General features: G+C 40.6%; 1 protein-coding gene across 1 annotated transcript in view; it reads right to left on the minus strand.

Annotated features, from left to right (window-relative positions):
* Positions 1-9826: 9826 nt before the first annotated feature.
* The window catches only part of Gpr63 (G protein-coupled receptor 63), a 50907-nt gene continuing 41571 nt past the window's right edge, over positions 9827-19162 (minus strand). Inside the window, exon 2 of the mRNA XM_032905071.1 lies at positions 9827-11440. Within this exon, the coding sequence (XP_032760962.1) occupies positions 10015-11292 (1278 nt within the window). The 5' untranslated portion in view covers positions 11293-11440 and the 3' untranslated portion in view covers positions 9827-10014. The remainder of the gene's footprint in view (positions 11441-19162) is intronic.

Consider the following 19162-nt stretch of genomic DNA (forward strand, 5'->3'; position numbering starts at 1 on the left):
ACCCAGTGCTGGGGGAGTGGAAAAGCAGATACGTGGGTCTTGCTAGCTAGCTAGTCTAGCTGACACTGTAAGCCCCAGGTTCAGTGAGAGAAGCAGTCTCAAATTATTATTATTATTGTTGTTGCTGTTGTTGTTAATTAAAAACATAATGTGAAAAGCAACAGATAACGACATTGACCTTCAGCCTCCACATAGGATGCACTGACAAGCAAATACACAACATCTATACACATGTGCAAATAAACGCACGCACACACACACACACACACACACACATCAACTAGACTGCATATGGAATAGCTCTTCTGAATTGCTAGTACACAGAAAGGAAAGGAAGCCCATCGTCCTGGGTGAAAATTTCTCCTCTTGAGAAAATGACCAGAACTCCTGGTTTTTGTTCAAACAAACAAACACTGATTTAACCAGCACTCATTTCTTTTTCACAAAGATATCAAAGTAAGAAGAACCTTGTTAGGAAGAAGAATTTCATCAGGAAACTGGGACACAAAGCTACACGTTTATTAGTCTCCATTTCAGGAAAATACACCTACATGGCCAAACTCTATCCACAAAACATGAGTATTAGTCACAAATGTAAGTTCTAGGTGTGGTCCATAGACACCTCCCAGGAGTTTCACACACTCTTTCACATACTCGCTGCATATTAGCACACCGGAATTTATATGGGGACGATAGAAAGGGGCTCATCATTCTAACCATCCTTTAAATTTGCTACAGTGGACATCACTGCTGACAGTAAAAAGCAGAAGTACTAGAACATGACCGAACTAAGTTGAGGAATGGGCATCATAAGAAAACAGAGACAAGTATATGTTCTTGCTTTCAAAAAAATGTGAGGACTGGAGAGGTGGGCCAATTGGTAATGTGCTTCATGCTCAAACGTGATGACTTGAAATTAGGTTTGGGACCGCATAAAAGCTAGGCGCTAGGGAGATGAACACAAGAGGATTATTGTCTAGTTAACTCAGTGAGCTCCAGGTTCACTGAGAAACTGTCTCAAAAAAATAAGTTGGAGAGCAAATGAGGAAGACAACTAATGTCAACCCTTGGCCTAAAAATGAGTACACGTGTACACACACACACACACACACACACACACACACACACACACCCCACCATACACACACACCACCATACACACACACCAAACATACACACATACACCACCACCAACACCACCACACACATACACACACACATACAAAACCACACACACACACACAAACCACCACACACACACAAACCACCACACACACACACCACCACAACACATACACACACACCACACACCGCAATCACATCATACACACACAAACACACATCACATACAAACACACATACACCACACACAAACACATACACCACACACCACACACCACACACCACACACCACACACCACACACCACACACCACAGACACACACATACCACACACCACACACACACACCACACATCACATCATACACACACAGCACATACCACACACACACATACCACACTATACACACACAGCACATACCACACACACACACACACATACCACACCATACACACACAGCACATACCACACACACACACACATACCACACCATACACACACAGCACATACCACACACACACACATATACCACACCATACACACACAGTACATACCACACACACACACACACACACACAGCACATACCTCCCCCACACACAATCAAATTTTTACTAAACTCAATTAGACAAAAGACAAGAATATCAAAGTAAGAAGGACTTTGCTAGGAAGAAGGGTTTCATCAGGAAGCTGAGAACACACAGATACAGAAACAATTGTAATGGGATTGTAAAAAGGAGCAGAACTAACTGTTAGAGAAGCAAGTCCCACACCTTTTAGGTGAACAGAGGAAGCCATTCCAAACAGAGAAGTGGGTGAGAACGTTTAAGTTAGAAGGCCCATAAGTGGGTTGGGTTGCTGAGTATGGAGATAATGAGATCAATTGGGCAGACAGGGCAGCAAAGATCTCCTTTCCTTGAGTGACAATGGAGTTCGAAAGGCATAAAGAAAACGTCCAAATCTAGACAATGTCTACCCTAACCTCCAACAACCAGCTACCAGTTTCTTGAGGTCTCTATGCCTGTCTTACAAATCTGTCCTTGGCACTCTTTTCTCTCTCCTTAGCCTGGAGCTGTGTTTCCACAGTTTATGGTAATATCACAAACTAGAAGATGGCTGGCATTGGAGATATTTATTCTACTGACAATGATCACTGGAAGACTACATGTCAAATTACAGGGACTAGAAGGAATCGCCACGGTCTGTCACAGCATAGAAGGAGAGTTACTGTGAGGTAAAAACTTGATGATGGCTTCTTTAGAAAGGAATCGCTTGAAACAGGAAGAGATCTCTGGACTAGCAATTTTGAACAAATTCGGTAATGCCCCTGATTGTCTGATATCCGATTATGGGACAATTGGGATAAGGTAGTACAGCATCTGCATCACCTTTCAGACATTAAAGTAATGATGGCCGCCTGGATGTGACTGGGTGTGGCGCTCTATGGTTTTTAAAGGGCAGTAAACAGCCTCAGCCTGGAGCTGACAAATGTAACTACTACTTATAAACTTTGCTTTAGGGGCTGGGGATTTAGCTCAGCGGTAGAGCGCTTGCCTAGGAAGCGCAAGGCCCTGGGTTCGGTCCCCAGCTCCGAAAAAAAAAAAATTGCTTTAGCCAGTACTGCTTGTTCATTTAGTATTTAAATCTTTAGTATTTGCTTATTCATGGAACAGAGACAGTAGTTACCTTGGCCAAACAAACTTCTGAGCTCATTTCAAAACCTAGAGCAACGACCCCATGTGTTTTCTATAACTCTGCTCTGAGGGGACCAGCCATCTTTGTTGTACAGAATAGTTGGTGTGTGTAAGCTCTCTGTACATGTACAAGGCTCCAGTCTGATTTGGCTCCTTCTTTTCCTTTTCTAAACTCTCTTTCTTCTTTTTAACTAAGGGACTTACTGTTCTGAGAGGATGCTAATGTACCTTTGCGTCTATTCATCCATGTGTCACATCTGGGATTGACTCTTTCTTCCCAGGGTCTTCCTGGCAAAGACAATGGATCAGAGTGAGCATATTAATAAATGTTACATAATAACAACTATTAAATGTTCCTTTGAAATCTCAAGCAGCTTTTTATCTTTAGCTCCTACTTTGAGATAATTATACACTTCCCTAAAGCTATTAATAGCTCCAATCAGGAAGAACAGCTGAAAAGAAATGTGTAGAGTCCTGCCAAATCTGTGGTGCAAGGGATTTCAAATCCACAGAGCTGTGGGAAGTGTTAAAAAAAATGGTATCTGACATAGAGATGTCAAAAACCATCAAAAGAAAGCTTTCCAAGGCACATTTTCAAGACACCATAGCTTCCTAGCTATGGTACACATCTGTCCACATCCCCATCATCATTCATTTACAAAGACACTTAGATCACACAGAGCGGAGGCAAGCACAGCTTTCAGGTAGGCACACAGTGCCTGGCATGCACAGTCCTTCAGAATGAGCATCACGAGTCACATCCTCCCTCTGTCCTTTGAAAAGCAGAGGGTCCTACACATTTAATCAAGACCCCAAGACAAAGTCACAGACTAGCCTTAAAGGAATGTGACAGATGGATTCCTCTGTGCTGTGCACTAGAAATCATAGTCAAACACTTGTAGACCATTCTTCAGGTTTTCCGGTTCCAGAAAGCTAAGTTACCAACCATCTCCCTTGGGTGCATTCATTCCTCACCTTACTTGACACATCAAAGGGAAAACTTAAAACCAACGACCAGGATGACTTCCTCCCTTTAAGGAAGAAATCATGCAGTAAGTATGTCATTGGACGGCAAGACTTAAGGCCTGGGCCCTGACTCAGCTGTCACAGCTTAGAGCCTAGGATTTCGCCAAGACTCTGTTATCAGAAGGTTCGCTGGACTTTTGGGCATACTACTCTGTGTGAGCAGCCATAAGAGAAGACAGAAACAGCAAACATAGAGCTCTTGCCACCAAGAAGGGTAGCATCCAAAAAATTGTGAACCCAAGAAGAAATAGAAGTGAGAGGTCACTCGTTTGTTGCTATCATTATACCTCTGAGACCTGACTTCATTTTTCTGCCTCCATTTGGCTTTATGATTTGTTTTGAGAAGCCATTCGTCTTAAGATTACATAGAGCCTATTTATTGCTCAGCAATAGTAGTCTTCCCACAGAGCAACCTAAAATATTGTGGTCTCTTACAATCTAAGATAACCACAGCTTTTGAGACTATACTTTAGGTGAAGTTGCAGGAGAAAAAAAAAATCTGTCTTTCTCCCTGGGAAAATGTTTTCTTTATCCTTCATAGATGCTACACTAATAAGAACAGCCCAGAGAGAGATCAAAGCAGAAAGAAATGTCTGCCAACAACCAACTTCCCAAAGAGTCTCCAGTCAAGGGATCAAAGGTGACAGAGAACAATGAATTCCAGAACAGGTGGAGGGTAGCGTCAGCTCCAGGATTTCAGGAAGCCCAGGTTCTGATCACATTGCAGGTCTAACTACTGAGAAGCAGCAGTTCCTCACCTCACCACATCGGCCTATTTGGTTCTCTATAAACACATCATTTTCCTTAGTGGTTAGGCTTGTGTGATTAACATACTAAAATCATAAGTAACTAAACATAAACATTCCATGACTCTCCACTATACTAACAAAAATTAATCCATTAGGGCTACAGAAATAAGTCGGTTGGGAAAGTTGGTAAAGCCTGCAAGAATAAGGACCTGAATCTGATTCCCAGAACTCACATGGGGGAGTGGGGGGGGGGAGGAAGGAAGGAAGGAAGGGGAAGGAAGAGGAAGGAGAAGGAAGAGGAAGGAGAAGGAGGGAGAATGAGGAAGGAGGAAGAAGAGCAAGGGAAAAGAGGAGATAGGAGGGAAGAGGAGGGAGGAGGAGAAAGGGGGAGGAGGGGAGAAAAGGGGGGAGGGAGGAGAAAAGAGTAGGAAGGGGAGGAGGAGGAGGACCCAAGCTTAATAACACATGTTCCTGTCATCCTAGCAATGAAAATGAGGAGCAGGTAGATCCCTCTGAATTAATTAAAATCCTTAAAAGCCAGAGCTAAATTTTCTCCAAATTCCAACCAGGGGCACCTCTCATTTGAATCAGTCTGCCCGTCCATTCTGCGATGTGGTTCTGCATAGCCAGCCCTACAAACTGTTAACTAACTTCTTCAATAAATGGCATAATGTCCCATCAGAGTTCTCTTTCTGGTTAGATACAATTCCACACAGCCATGGGACTTGTTTTCATCCTGCAGTAAAGCCAACTGCATACACTTTTATGTTTTAAGGTAGAAGCTGCTGGGCGCCGGCCCTAAGAAACATGGATCCATTGTTTTCACAGATATGAATAGCTCCAAACGCAGCCTGGGATTCTGTTCTGCTAAGTTGCTCTTACCTTTTGTTTCAGAAGAAAACAATGACTATATATTCAGTGTAACCTTTTTTTGTAAGTTTAATGAAGAAATACATTCAGCTGCACATGAACGACAGGAAATCATGTCCTCACATTCAATGGGCACAGAGCCACAACGCTCGTATTTAGATAAATACTCCCTGTGTTTATCTAAAGGGATTTCTGGAATTGGAGTTGCAGCATGAATCATATCATCCGAATAGCAGCAGCTTTGGCTTCACAAATGCTAATAATTTTAAATGACTCAGCAGTCCATTTTCAAAACCCTCCTAGACAGAATTTCCTGACTGTTTCTTAACACTCATCATCTTCTGTCAAATTCCATTTCAGTCAGAGCTACTCCAAAAACTTCTAAAACTAGAACACAGTCATATGCAAACAGATTGGACAGCTAATTTAAAACCAAGAACCCAAAGGGAGCAGAATTTGAAAGGAAACTTGGATTTCCATTCTTCATAACACAATTTTCTAGGATGAAATGAAGTGTTTAAAGAAAAAAAACAATAACTCCACTTTAGAAATAGTAAACATTTATTCATTTTCTTATTGGTAGCTCTTTTCTTGGTTGTAATAAGAATATTAACAAATAAACATACTTTTGATATTTAAATGTTACAACCTCAAATTAAAAGCTTTTCATTCATTTAAAGGCTAGGTGCCATTTTAAAATAAATTAATTTTAATTACAAATGACAAGTACCTATAGATAGCTAAGAAGTGTACTAACATTTATTTGCGATAACAAACATGTGCTTTGATATTTTTATTATTATAAAAGTTGTGTCTTCAATGGAGTTGAAGTTCAGTTCATTAAAATTATGGTAAAGGAAATAAATTTGAAACTATTAGTAATTTGAAGTCAAATAAAAATCATGACAGAATAAAATAGCAAGCAGGTGGAAATGTTTGTGATCTATACCTATACATTCTCATGTAAACAAAGCAAAGATCAAAGAAATTAAATATCTCTGTCACCAACAAAAGTACGAAGATTTAAAGATTATCTTACTTCACTTCATGCTTCAGCTGAACAACTCGTCTGAGCAGAGAATTAGGAATCAGATGAGCCTTTACATTTCCCCCTCTCTCCCCAGGAAATTACATATAATGAAGAGATGCCCTATAGAGACATCTGCAGGAAAAAATACTATACTAATTAGCCTTGTGGAAGTCATGACTTACAATTAGTGAGTCATTCGTTGACCCCTACTGTGAGACCACATGGTTCATCAGACTTCACCAGTGAAAAGAAAGTAAAGCTGGTGCTGGCCAAATCTGCACCAGCATACATGCCAACCAGACAGGCACCCACCGTGGAGACTTCCTTCCATTGTGTATCACCATTGGCGCCTAACACACAACTACTTTAAGATAAAGCAAACAGGGTTTAAATGATATTCTTATTTTCTACAGGAGTGTTTCTTGTAACTGTGCTCTGGGGACCATCTGAACCAGAATCAGGCAAAATACTCAACAGAAATAAACATTCCTGCATCCAACCATTGACCCAGGGGCCCAGGAATTTGTATTGTTAGCCTTCCTGAGGATATTCAAACATGTATTAAATTTTAAATATTACTGCTGCAAACTATTTGAAATTTCTCTTCACTCTTTTTTGTTTTTTAACAACAACAAATATTTTCTTATCTCTTTCATGTATCCTATTAGCTAGAAGGAAAACTTTTCTGATTATGTCAGTCAGCAGTGGTTAGTAGTGGTGTTTTCCCCATCAAGAAATGACAGAATAATAGGCAATGTGCAATTTTTTATCTAAATTCCTTAATGTTGCACCATAGTGTTTTTTCCTAAAACTTTCAAAATGTATATAAAATTAAAATAGTTAAAGTGATGTGTAAACTGTAGTCTGACCAGATTATCCAGTGTAAAGAGAGCTACGATTCAATGTCCCCTCCCCCATGGCTGTTCATGTTGGCTCTGCAGTCTTCCCAGAGCACTCCCCAAGTGTAGCTGCCTATGAACCAGAAGACAGTACCTTCAACTGCACATAAGCAAGAACACAGATGCGAAACCAAGTTCCACTAGAGTCACAAAAAAAGACTCAAAAGCCACCAGTATGCATCGATATTCACAGCGCTGTCTTTCCTGAAAGTTGAACTTTCAACATCTGTATTAATATATCTGCCTTTAAAATTCAGTTTACATTGGCAATGGAAAACAAAATGCATTTCAATGTACTGCTAATATCTACTAATATCCCAACGGACAATGACATATTTACCTTTGCTAAATATAAATTAGAAATCAAAGAGGTAGGTGGCTATCATATGCAGTGACCTTAACATAATGTGGCAAATAGTGTTCACTAGTCCCTAAAGCTATTTAAGCAGCTGGTGAATTACAACACCATTGCAATTGCCTCAAATGGCATCAAAATCAGGATTTCCCAGGTGTTTGGTGTTGTAAACAAATTTCCAACATCCCAATTCCTGATCACGAAGCCAGAGAGCATCAGACACCCATTTTAAGAAAAGAGCTAACAAAGCAAATGTAAAGTAATACTGGAGACCAGACAATAGTTATGCCGTTGGCTGGGCTCTTCCAACTATACTTGTATATGGGGGGAGTGGGATGGGCAACAAGGACAAACAATAAAAAAACCTCAGGGTTGGGTAAAACCTTAGCAATTCTTGCAAACTAACTTGGGTTTCTGTAATTGAAGGAACCCAGGCTTGTTTTTCCCAATGGCTCAGAAAGCAGTAAAATTCTGAAAAGGTGCTGTACAACTGAGTTAAGATACTGCCTTAGCCCAGGACAGTCAGAAGGCCAGACTTTCAGCCCTCTTGCCTTCAGTCTGCAGTTCCGCTCCTGCTGGCTATTCTGTCTGTACCATGGGTAACCGAGAAGCTGACCAAGGTTCTGGATGCACCAGGACTGGCAGACAACTAAAGAAAAAGAATAAGAAATCCAAAGCCTGATCTATCAAAGTTAATCTAAGCTCAGACCAGGGTTTATCGTCTCTTCACTGTGGAAGACTTACCTGAGTTTGTTCACAACTTACTCTGCTAAGGCAAGCCCTGAGGCAAAAGGCCCTACTACTGATCAGCTAAATTGCTAGAAACTTCCAAAGCTGCTGGAGTAAGACCCCCCATTCAGCTGTATTGAGCACTCAGTAACTGTAAGTCACTTGCCTTATAAATTCAAATTTATATTCATCGTCATATTTTTGAGTTCCATTTGAAAGGCTGGGTCTGCTGTTTGTTTCTTTTAGAAACTCCATGTCTTTCCCAGACATATAGCAACTTCAAGGCTTACTTGAGCTTCATGAAATGATGTCTCAGAAAGGAAAAAGAGAGAGAGAGAGAGAGAGAGAGAGAGAGAGAGAGAGAGAGAACAAAAAAAGAATATGTGAAGTGAAGTAGTGAAGTTCCCCTTGAGTATAGCAGCTTGAAGATGAGTGAGGGGTCTAGGTGGCACAGTGGAAGATCTGTGTCTGTATCTCAGATGTCTGGAGCCCAGCTCTACCAAATTCCAAAATCTCTGGGCAGGATTTTTGTCCCTCGGAAACTTGGCTTTTTTCACCCTTAGAGAGGAAATATATGATACCTACCTCACAAAAAAAGCCATGAGAAAAAACTTCGCAATTCCGTGCATACCGCGCCACTGCAGAGTGGTGGTCCCCCCACTCTAAATTGGTAATGATGTTTGAATCAGCAGGATGACCACAGGCTGGACCAGCCCACCCTCTCATTCTGCTCCTCCGTGAAGTTTGCCATGGTGCTGTGCCTCCTCAATGTTTCCTGGGTGCTCTGAAAACTCACCATTGTGCTTAGGAAAATCCCTATGTGTTTATGTTCCCTTTAAAACTGTACATGCAGCTAAAACACTTTTAATGGAAGCTGTCTATCTAGACATCATAAGCGCAGATCTCCCACAGCACAGCATGTCATGTGTAAAAGCAAGTCTAAGAAATACAACGAATGAGTCTGTACATTGTCTCGTAAAGTGCTCCAAAGTAAAGTGTAATAACCTTTAAAAACGTCACTAACCTCCTCGGTTTTGTTTTTTTAAATACAACTAAATAGCTACCAACTGAGATGCAGAGGATTTGACTCCAGTACGATGGCAAAGAGCAGCCACCGTGGCTAGTAGGAGAGGGAAAGGAACTGATTAACTCAACCAAGCTTACCTCAGCAGCATAAAAACCACCTATAATTCAAGTTAACTGCAAGTTCAATGAAGCACAATCCTGATTCATGCTACAAAAATAAAACCAGTCAACTGAACTAACAAAATCCACCCCCAACACACACACACACACACACACACACACACACACACACACACACACACACACATGCTAAAATTTTTTTAACCTAGAGGTAAACATATATGACCACTTTCTTAGTATTACCTTGGTTTGAGGAGCAAAGTATTTACCATTCCGTTTACATGCCCCCACACACGCACACACACTATTAAAACCAATAAAACTTTAGAAGCCATAGGAAAAAATCCCAGTCAATCAAGAACCATCATCATTAGATAGGTCTCAAGAATTCAGGTATTCACAACACCGTCCGATGCTCCCCACACACGTAGACCGCACTAGGGCGAATCCGTCGCCTTGTGTGACCAGGGAGCCGTGGCAAGAACTTGAAGGACTTGGGCATCATGTCCAAGCAGGCATCGTGGAACTTCTTAATCCTCCAGTAGTATATCAGTGGGTTCAATGCAGACTTGAGGTAGCAGAGCCACAGTAGCCAGGTGCTAATCTCAAAGAAGTTGTGCTGATAGTAAAAGTGCTTACTGAAGGTAGCCACAAGGCTGTAGGTGGTGAATGGGGCCCAGCAGACAATGAAGACGGCAAAGAGGATCAAAATGGTGGTGAAGGCACGTGTTTTAAAACTCATGTCGATGCTCATTTGGAAGGGTCTCTGTAGACTCATGAGACCAAGTTTGCTGACCTGGCTGAGGCATATCCCTTCCGGGTAGCTATGAATCCTCAAGGCATTGTGCCGAAGGGTGTTGAGGATGCCCATAAATGAATAGAGTATCACCAGGAAAGGTATAAAGAATGAAATGAGTGAAATCAAAATCACATAAGCCTGATATCCGGAGTTGGTAGTATACCCAAATACACACTGTGGGGCTCTGGAAGGTATCTGCAGATCAGGGTTTCCCACAGCCAGAGGAAAAGCTACAGAAAAAGCAGTTGCCCAGGAGACTGCAATGAGAACCTTAGCCCTGTATGGATTTAGCTTATCTTGCCTCTGAACGATAATCAGGAACCTATCAATACTAATAATGAGCAGGATGGCCACGCCCTCTATCACAAACAACCAGAAAAACATAGCAGACAACCGACAGAAGAACTTCCCAAATATCCATCTGGTAGTAAGAATAGTGACCAGGGCAAAGGGCATGTTCAATACAGCAAGCAGCATGTCTGCAAAAGCCAGGCTGGCGAGAAGGATGTTAATTGCAGAGCGCATGGCGGCCTTTTGGTAAACCATGAGGCAAACAACCAAGTTTCCAAGAAAAGACACAAACAGAATAAATATCATGATAGCCGAGAGAATGATCTGGAGAGCTAAGTTTAGGCTCTTAAAAACTGCTGGTGCTGGAGTCACCGCTGTGCTGTTCACTGCCAAGGAACTAAATCCAGTGCTAGTCATGGTTTCAAGACTGTATCTAAGCAGTGGACCAGGGCTAGGATGCTGAAATGGTAGAGGGGCCGTAATATTCACAGGGGAGTTTTCATAGACTACAAATGTCATGTTGGATGTCCCAGTATGGGGTGTAGTCAACACTGCCGGAGCAGTCAACACTCCGGAGACAACCATGTTTTTAGGAGGGTGGCAGGTTCAGGCAGAAATGTGGGTCCTCTTCGGGCATTTCCATACAGTGCTGTCAGGTCAGGTTCCACTGATGGGCTCGGATGCACATTCTGGAAAATGGACACAGCTCCATCTTCCACAAGAATCTGTTTGCCTGAAAATAAGCCCAAACAAAGAACATGAGATCTGATTAGTAAATATCCTTCAATTTGTTGTATTGCCTATCCAAGTACTAGCAAGGGTTATACATCTCTGTTTAGCTCCTAAGACCAAACTGTCTTCAGGATAGTGTAGCTGTGGATACATTTGACTTTATCTTTTATCATGTAGGATCGTTCTTTTTCTTTCTAGTCCTCTAAAACTCTGTTCTGTAACCTAGTCATCGATAAAATATCACTGTTATATTGTCTTAACCAAACATGATGAAAATTTTATGGGATCTGCGCATAAAGCAAGATGGATCTTGAAATACATTAATGAAGCAAGGATGGAAATCAAAACCTTAATGGTTGATGCTTTTTAAAAGATTGCAGTAGCCCTCTCTAAGGCTCAGACCACTGAGGAAGAAAGAGCAGAAAGACTATAAGGGTTGGAGGTGGCCAGGACCTGAGGAAAACTGTCTTTTTGGATTTGACGACCCCTTTGTACTCCTGAACTCACAGCCCGCACAAGATAAAGCCAGTCAGCATTCGAGCAGGTAGGAGGGGGATCATGAGACCCCATTCCTAACTGAGGTGTTATGATAACTGATAGCTTTCATCAGAGAGAAAGAGTTTTCTTTAATGGTATAGTTCCTGGTAGGCTGATCATACTTTAATTCATGGCCCTAGATCCAGATGTAAATGGACAGTGCAAAATGGATTCAGTGGGTTATTGAATTAAATAAGAAGACATGAAGTTGGGGTATGGGGACGGGTAATGGATCTTAGGAGACTGAAGAGTAGGGGTGAATAGAATCAAAATAGATTGTATGAAAATCTCCAAGAATTAATAAAAACATTTAAAAAATACACTTCAAAAGTTTGTAGTATCGTAACTCTCCACAGTCACTATTGATGCACATTTTGCTAATCTCTTAGGGGAACAAATTTTAATAGTTCTTTTCTACAGATTCTTATTCCTTCTTTACATTAGCATAAAGTTGGATGTTAAAAATAACCTAACCTCAATTTCCAGCTTAACTCGGTGGTACTGACACACCTCAGGACTGACAGCTCTTAAAAGTAAAAATGGGGTTCTTTCAATTAAGCTCTGAACTTGGTCTTTCTTGGTCTTTCTTCCTCCTTTTTTCTATTCCTTCTGCCTCTTTCCTAACCCTTCCTCCTCTACCCTATTTCCTCCTTTCCTTTCTATTTCTTTCTTAAGCTCTTTTCTCATATCCACCCCCTTCCAGAATTTCCCCCACTAACCATGCCGGAAAAAGACATTCAGGGAAAGGGGTCATTTTTCCTAAACTCTTTCTCATATCCTCTCTTTCCTTCTAAGCCTGTCCATCATCTCCATCATCTTTTCTGAGATGCAGACTTCTATTTCTTCTCCCTCAGACTGAGCTGATACTATTAGCAATATAACAGGAGATGCTAACCAAGTCATAAAGTCAAGGGTCCTAGGGAAGATGGGTAGAAAAGTACCTGAATCTCCTGTAAATATTCAGAGACTTACGAAGATATTTGACTATCTTTTCTCAAAGACCTGCTTACCTTTTATTTAGTGTTACTCCCAAGATCTTACCAAATTATGAAGCCTTCCTTCCTACATATGGGGATTCCTTAATCTGTGATCCTATCAACCCACATTCTCACATGGTTTCCTCTTTCTGTTGGCCTTATTGGAGAGGGTAATCATTTTAGTGACAAAGCCCTGGATTTCCTGACAGATTCCTTCACCAAATCCTTCAAAGATTAGAAATAGTGATACATAGAAGATTATAACAAAACTACAATTAACACATTACACAGCCTTACACTTAGTCACTGATTTTTAAGGATAATTGTCAACATTTTGTGCATCCATCTCTTGGGCTGTCAAGGGAAGAGATGGGATCTCATTTGTGAGATCCAAGACCCAGCATCCATAGCCAGATCATGTTCTTTCTACCAACTTTGCATCACAATCCACTATCTTATGTAGCATTGCTTTTATGAATGAGAAAAACAAGAGTTTGTTTGCATGAAATACTGATTTCACCATTTCCTCTCATTTTACAGCTTAATTTAGTTATTCTTAATAGATTTTATCTGTCCTCAGAAATCACTCTAAAATGCTAGCACATCTTGAGAAAATGGCACATTAAATTAGTGACTATCAGAGTCTATGATCACAAAGGGGCAGTGGGAAAGAAACAAAGATTATTATAGCTTCTCATCATAACCATGTTAGTCTATTCAGAAAGACCCCCAAATATACAGTGTTGAGATAGTACATAAACCACTCTTGCTACAAACTACCTCCAGGGAAAATTCTGTGTAGACAAATCTGTGTTTTAATCATAAAGTAATAGCTTAAATCATGTTTGGCCAACTGTGTTAAAGTGTTTGAAACTGTGGCAATGTGGCTCAGGGAGTAAAGGTGCTTGCCACCAAGCCCAACAATGTGAATGTGATCTTCACATTGGTACCCATGTGGTAGAAGGAGAAAACTAATTCCCATAGCTGACCTCTATAGGTCAAATGGCATATACATTCTGTGCATTACATATATATATATATATGTGTGTGTGTGTGTGTGTGTGTGTGTATGTATATGTATGTGTGTATGTATGTGTATGTATGTATATGTATGTATGTATATGTATATATGTGTATGTATGTGTATGTATATATGTATGTATATGTATATATATGTATGTGTATATATGTATGTATATGTATATATATGTATGTATGTATATGTATATATATGAATGAGAGAGAGAGAGAGTGAGAAATAGTGGTAGAGCACTTGCCCAGCATGCAAGTAGCCTTGGATTCAACTCCCTGAATGGCAAAATTAACTGATTAGATCTAGATTTTTTATCATAAGGAACAGCAATTAAACTGGAAAGAAACAAAAGCAAAATACTAAGTCAAAATGTGCTTTTTAACTTTTCATAGCTCCATAGACAACCAAAGTCGGTTTTTTTGTTTTGTTTTGTTTTGCCAAGCCCCCCATTACTACATACACAAACTTCTAACTCAATTCATTGACTTATTACTCAGCCTTCAGAAACTTACTGCTATGTTCCAGTTACTGAAAGGAAAATTGTTTTTTTTTTTTTTTTTTTTTTTTTTTTTTTTTTTTTTTTTTTTCAGAGCTGGGGACCAACCCAGGGCCTTCGCTTCCTAGGCAAGCGCTCTACCGCTGAGCTAAATCCCCTGGAAAATTGTTTTAAAAAGGTCCTAGACTTTGAATTAAAGAAAGCCAAGTGACCAAGGATATAAGGATCTTGAGATTCACTTTGAATAGACTTAATATCAATATAAAAAGAAAAGAGTTTATAAATTTAAACTCCATTAGCAAAGAATCGTTTTGTTGTTGTTTGAGGAAAATAAACAAAACAAATGGTGTTAAGGTAACTGACCTCACAAAGCAGGAGAGCAAAGCAGTTCATCTCCAAACTTCCAGAAAAGTTTGATTTGAAGAAAGTAAAATATGCACAGACCTCCAGAAAGAGTCTGACCAGTGAGGACTACAAAAGCTCAGGTGAGACTGAAAACAAGGGATTGAAAACTAAGACGCTGGAAGCTCTCACATCAGGCCGATGTTTCCTCCCAGTGTGCAGTCAGAGGCAAGCACACATCTCTACGCAAGTAGCTGCAGGCTGTGGCACAGCTGAACCCCCTAGTACCAAGCTGGGGAAAGGAAGCATCCAGGCTGCTGCTGGGATCAAAAAATGCCAACCCTGCATGGAAATGGTAGTTCTTTCTCACCTCTTGCTGGAACTCTAGACTAGACTACCCACACTGGCAGACTGTCATGGTCACCAGTTCAGTCTACAAAGTGAAAACTCACTTCCACAAGGCAGTAGATCCCCTGAATACAAAAGTTCCACCACTTGCCAACTGTGCTGTACTGGGGATCAACCCTTAGTGTGCATTTTGGTGGAAACAATCGACGATGAGACCATGACATCACCCAAAAACTCCTCATGTGTAACAAAGGTGAAAAGCTTTGCTTTCGTACACCGAAGGAAGAATAAGCACTTTCCTTATTTCGTTTGTTACTTCTCATCTCCTCTTTTTCATTTTCTCTCCTGGTCATGTAAACACAGGAGTGTTTCTATGGCCCAAACCAAGTTCTTGAGTTCTAGCCTTGGGTGTCTATGTGTGTATCTATGCCGAGCATGAAGGTAGGAGTGCAGGGCCCACAGAAGGCCCTGATCTCTCCACGAGCCAAACCCTTCTTTCATTCCATCACCATGTTCCAGTCTGTACTTCTGCATGACCGCACTTAGTAAGCAGTCATTGTACTGTTTAGTTTCTGTTAAACAGACATAAACCTAGGTTTATCTCAGAAAATGGAACCTCAACTGAGGAGGGCAGGTCATCCTGGAGAGTTTAAGCTAGGAAACTGACCAAGCCATGGGGAGCAAGCCAGTAAACAACATTTTTTTTTAAATCCAGCAATTTGGATTTCCTTAAATATATTCTGTAAGTATAATTACCCACCGGTAAAATACTATTCCAGTATGAAGTTCTTTGAGTATCAGAAATCTTTCACACATTTTCAAGATGTAGACATAACAATAAACTTACCAAGAAATACTTGCAAATAGAAAGAATATTTTCTTTTCCTAATCAACTATTTCTGCTTCCCACTTAGCTACACCAATTGCAAACTTGGCCACATATCAGGGATATTTCAACCTAAAGAACCAATGCTTAGGCATCTTATTAACTCAGTAAGACATAATCAAGTAGCTTGAAGTCACAGACCTGCAATACACAGAGGAATGCCACAATGTGATGCTCTTTGAATAGGCACTAACACTGCATTCGTACCACAACTATTTCAGTTGTCAAAGGGGGGAGAGGGGGATTACCCAGATGTCAAACTTGAATGTTCATAGACACCTGATGTCAACTGATGGCCTCTACATGCATTCACTTGCATGTGCACTTGGACACATACACAAACACATACATGCACATGGTGCTTTTCTATTTTCTATTTCATAAATTATAGTATGCTTTGATTACTCTTAGAAGAGAAGAGAAATAATTGCCTTGAATCTCCATAAATATATTCAACATATTTAAAAGAGAGCATTAAAATGAGGCCTCCAAATTATAACTTAGTAAAGCCTGAGTCTAGGGCTTAGGCGATGGCTCAGATGGAAATGTGCCTGCTAAGCAAGAGGACCTGAGTTTGAGGCCCCAGCAGTCACCCACACAGAAGTGAAGCTTGGTGCCACACACAGGTCATCTCAAAGTTTGACAGATGAAGACAGGAGGATACCCCGGGCTCGCTGGTCAGCAAGTCTAGCTGAATTAGTGAGATCTGGGTTCAATAAAGAGATCATTCTCAAACCTACAGTGGAGGGTGATAGAGAAAGACACCTGATGTCAACTGATGGCCTCTACCTGCATTCACTTGTATGTGCACTTGGACACATAAACAAACACACATGTGCACACACACATACATATATATTCACTGAAAGAAAAATAGAAGGCCCCGAGTCTAAAACAGAGAGTAGAAACTCAAAACAGAGGGTAGAAACTCAGGCTTAAAATTCTAGCAATCTAGAGCCGGAGGCAAGAGTATTGACTTGAGTATGAGGCCAACCTGGGATATTTAATAAATTCCATGACAACCCAGGCTACCCAGCAAGACTAGCTCAATACAAACATGCAAAAGACCTAAGTCTATGAGAACCCCTTATATAGCTGAGTGATCCAGCTGCCACTGAGGTTAGTACAGGAACGGAACCATCTCCCTAACAAATTCTGACAACTATGGTTCCCTTCCCACTTTGCTACAATGCCATTAAAGACAGGGGTAAGCTGTGAGGTGAGGAAGAATGACCCGGCTTCATGACAATCTGATGAACATCTTCAGAGTACCCGAGACTACAAAGACAGGTTCTAAATGTTCTTCTTCGCTCAGTGGTGAAGGTGTCTCTGGGAAAGGTGATAGAAAAAAAAAATACCGAGACAGAGATCATACAAGGAAAGCTATGTTATCCTTTGGAATAAGGAATTTACTATCTCAAGGAAGAACAACTGTCCAGGGGGAAGAATGCATACCCTGGAGTAAGCCACACCAGAGCATGAACCCTAGAAGGTGCCCAATCCTGGTGCTTTCATGGGGGCAGCTATTGGGAGGGCTAGGGTTGGGTGAGGGAACTGTTTACCCAGCAGCATCAAATGGCTCCTCTGGCTTTCAGTGACTTCAGCACACTCGCCAGGTTCTATGTCCTGCAGAACAGGTTGCTGACGCTCTTGGGGTTAGGGGGGCATCATGGCTAGCAACAGCTATCTCCTTTCCTTGTATGTTTTTCTGTCTCTTAGCATTGCACCCACCTGTCTTCTTTAAACGTTCAAATCTTAGTTTATTAAAAATAAACATGCTACTTATTGCTTGAAGGTATAAGGCTTTTCTGATTTTTCTAATTTTTTTATTATTTTATTTATTTACAGCCCAAATGTTGCTCCACTCTCGTTCCCCCCTCACAGAGTTCTTCCCCACTTCACCACTGAGAGGGTGACCCCTGGACACCACCCTCCCCAGGGCATCAGAGGACATAAATTTTTAAGAGATAATTACTTTTACTTTACGATATATATATATATATATGTGTGTGTGTGTGTGTGTGTGCGCGCGTGTGTGTGTATACTTCTTGATATGTTCATATATATATATATATATATGTATATATATCCCTTTGGAATAAGAAGTTTAGTATCTCAAGGAGGAACAATTTTATACAGTATATATGTATATACATATGTATATGTATGTAAATGTACACACCAAAGCATTTTAACTACTTTAAGTATATTTTGGCTACTACTCCCTCTTTTTTTTTTTTTTATTAACTTGAGTATTTCTTATTTACATTTCGAGTGTTATTCCTTTCCGGTTTATGGGCCAACATCCCCTAACCCTCCCCTCCCTTTCTTTATGGGTGTTCCTCCCCTACTCCCTCTTTAAAAGCAAACAAATAGGTTTTTTCAAAGTCCTTGTCTTAGTCAGGCCTACATATATAAAAAAAAAAAAAAAAAAAAAAAAAAAAAAAAAAAACCTCTAATTGTTTTAATTGTCATTTTCAAAAGCTACTTTAAGGCTTACAAAGACATCTTAAAGTTTACAAGTCTTAATATACTAAACTATAATGACAATAATGACAGATATCTTTAACCTTATTTTTGAGATTTTAGTACAGTTACATTTCTTCCCTCCAAATTTCCCCATTTACCCCTCCATGTTCTCCTTCAACTTCGCGGCCTATTTTTCACCATCACTGTGTGTATATATTTATATGCATTGAGGAGAGTTCTTTAATGTGAAGCCAGAAGGTTTCTTCCTTTCATCTCCCTATTACTTCTTCCTTCCAGAAATACACACAAGAAAGAGCGAGCCTGCAGAAACTTGCTACTAAAGGGCATTCAAGGGACAGCAACATGGAAGCTTGCCAGAAATACCTACCACGATCCGGATCTACTGAACTGGGACTATCTTTTTCAGGACACTGAGGTGCTTTCCATGCACACTAAACAGAACAGGTCCAAGGGGGGGTTGGCTAAATTGTTTCAGTCACCAAGCCTTTGCAGCACCATTTACCAAACTAAAGCTGTTCCAACTTCAGGAATGGTTACAGACTACCATCGACACCTTCACTTAGCTAGTACAGGAGGGAGGGTGCCCTTGTTAGTGTGTTGGGATGGAAACAGCA

This window comes from Rattus rattus, chromosome 1 (assembly GCF_011064425.1).
Source record: "Rattus rattus isolate New Zealand chromosome 1, Rrattus_CSIRO_v1, whole genome shotgun sequence".
NCBI classification, from domain to species: domain Eukaryota; kingdom Metazoa; phylum Chordata; class Mammalia; order Rodentia; family Muridae; genus Rattus; species Rattus rattus.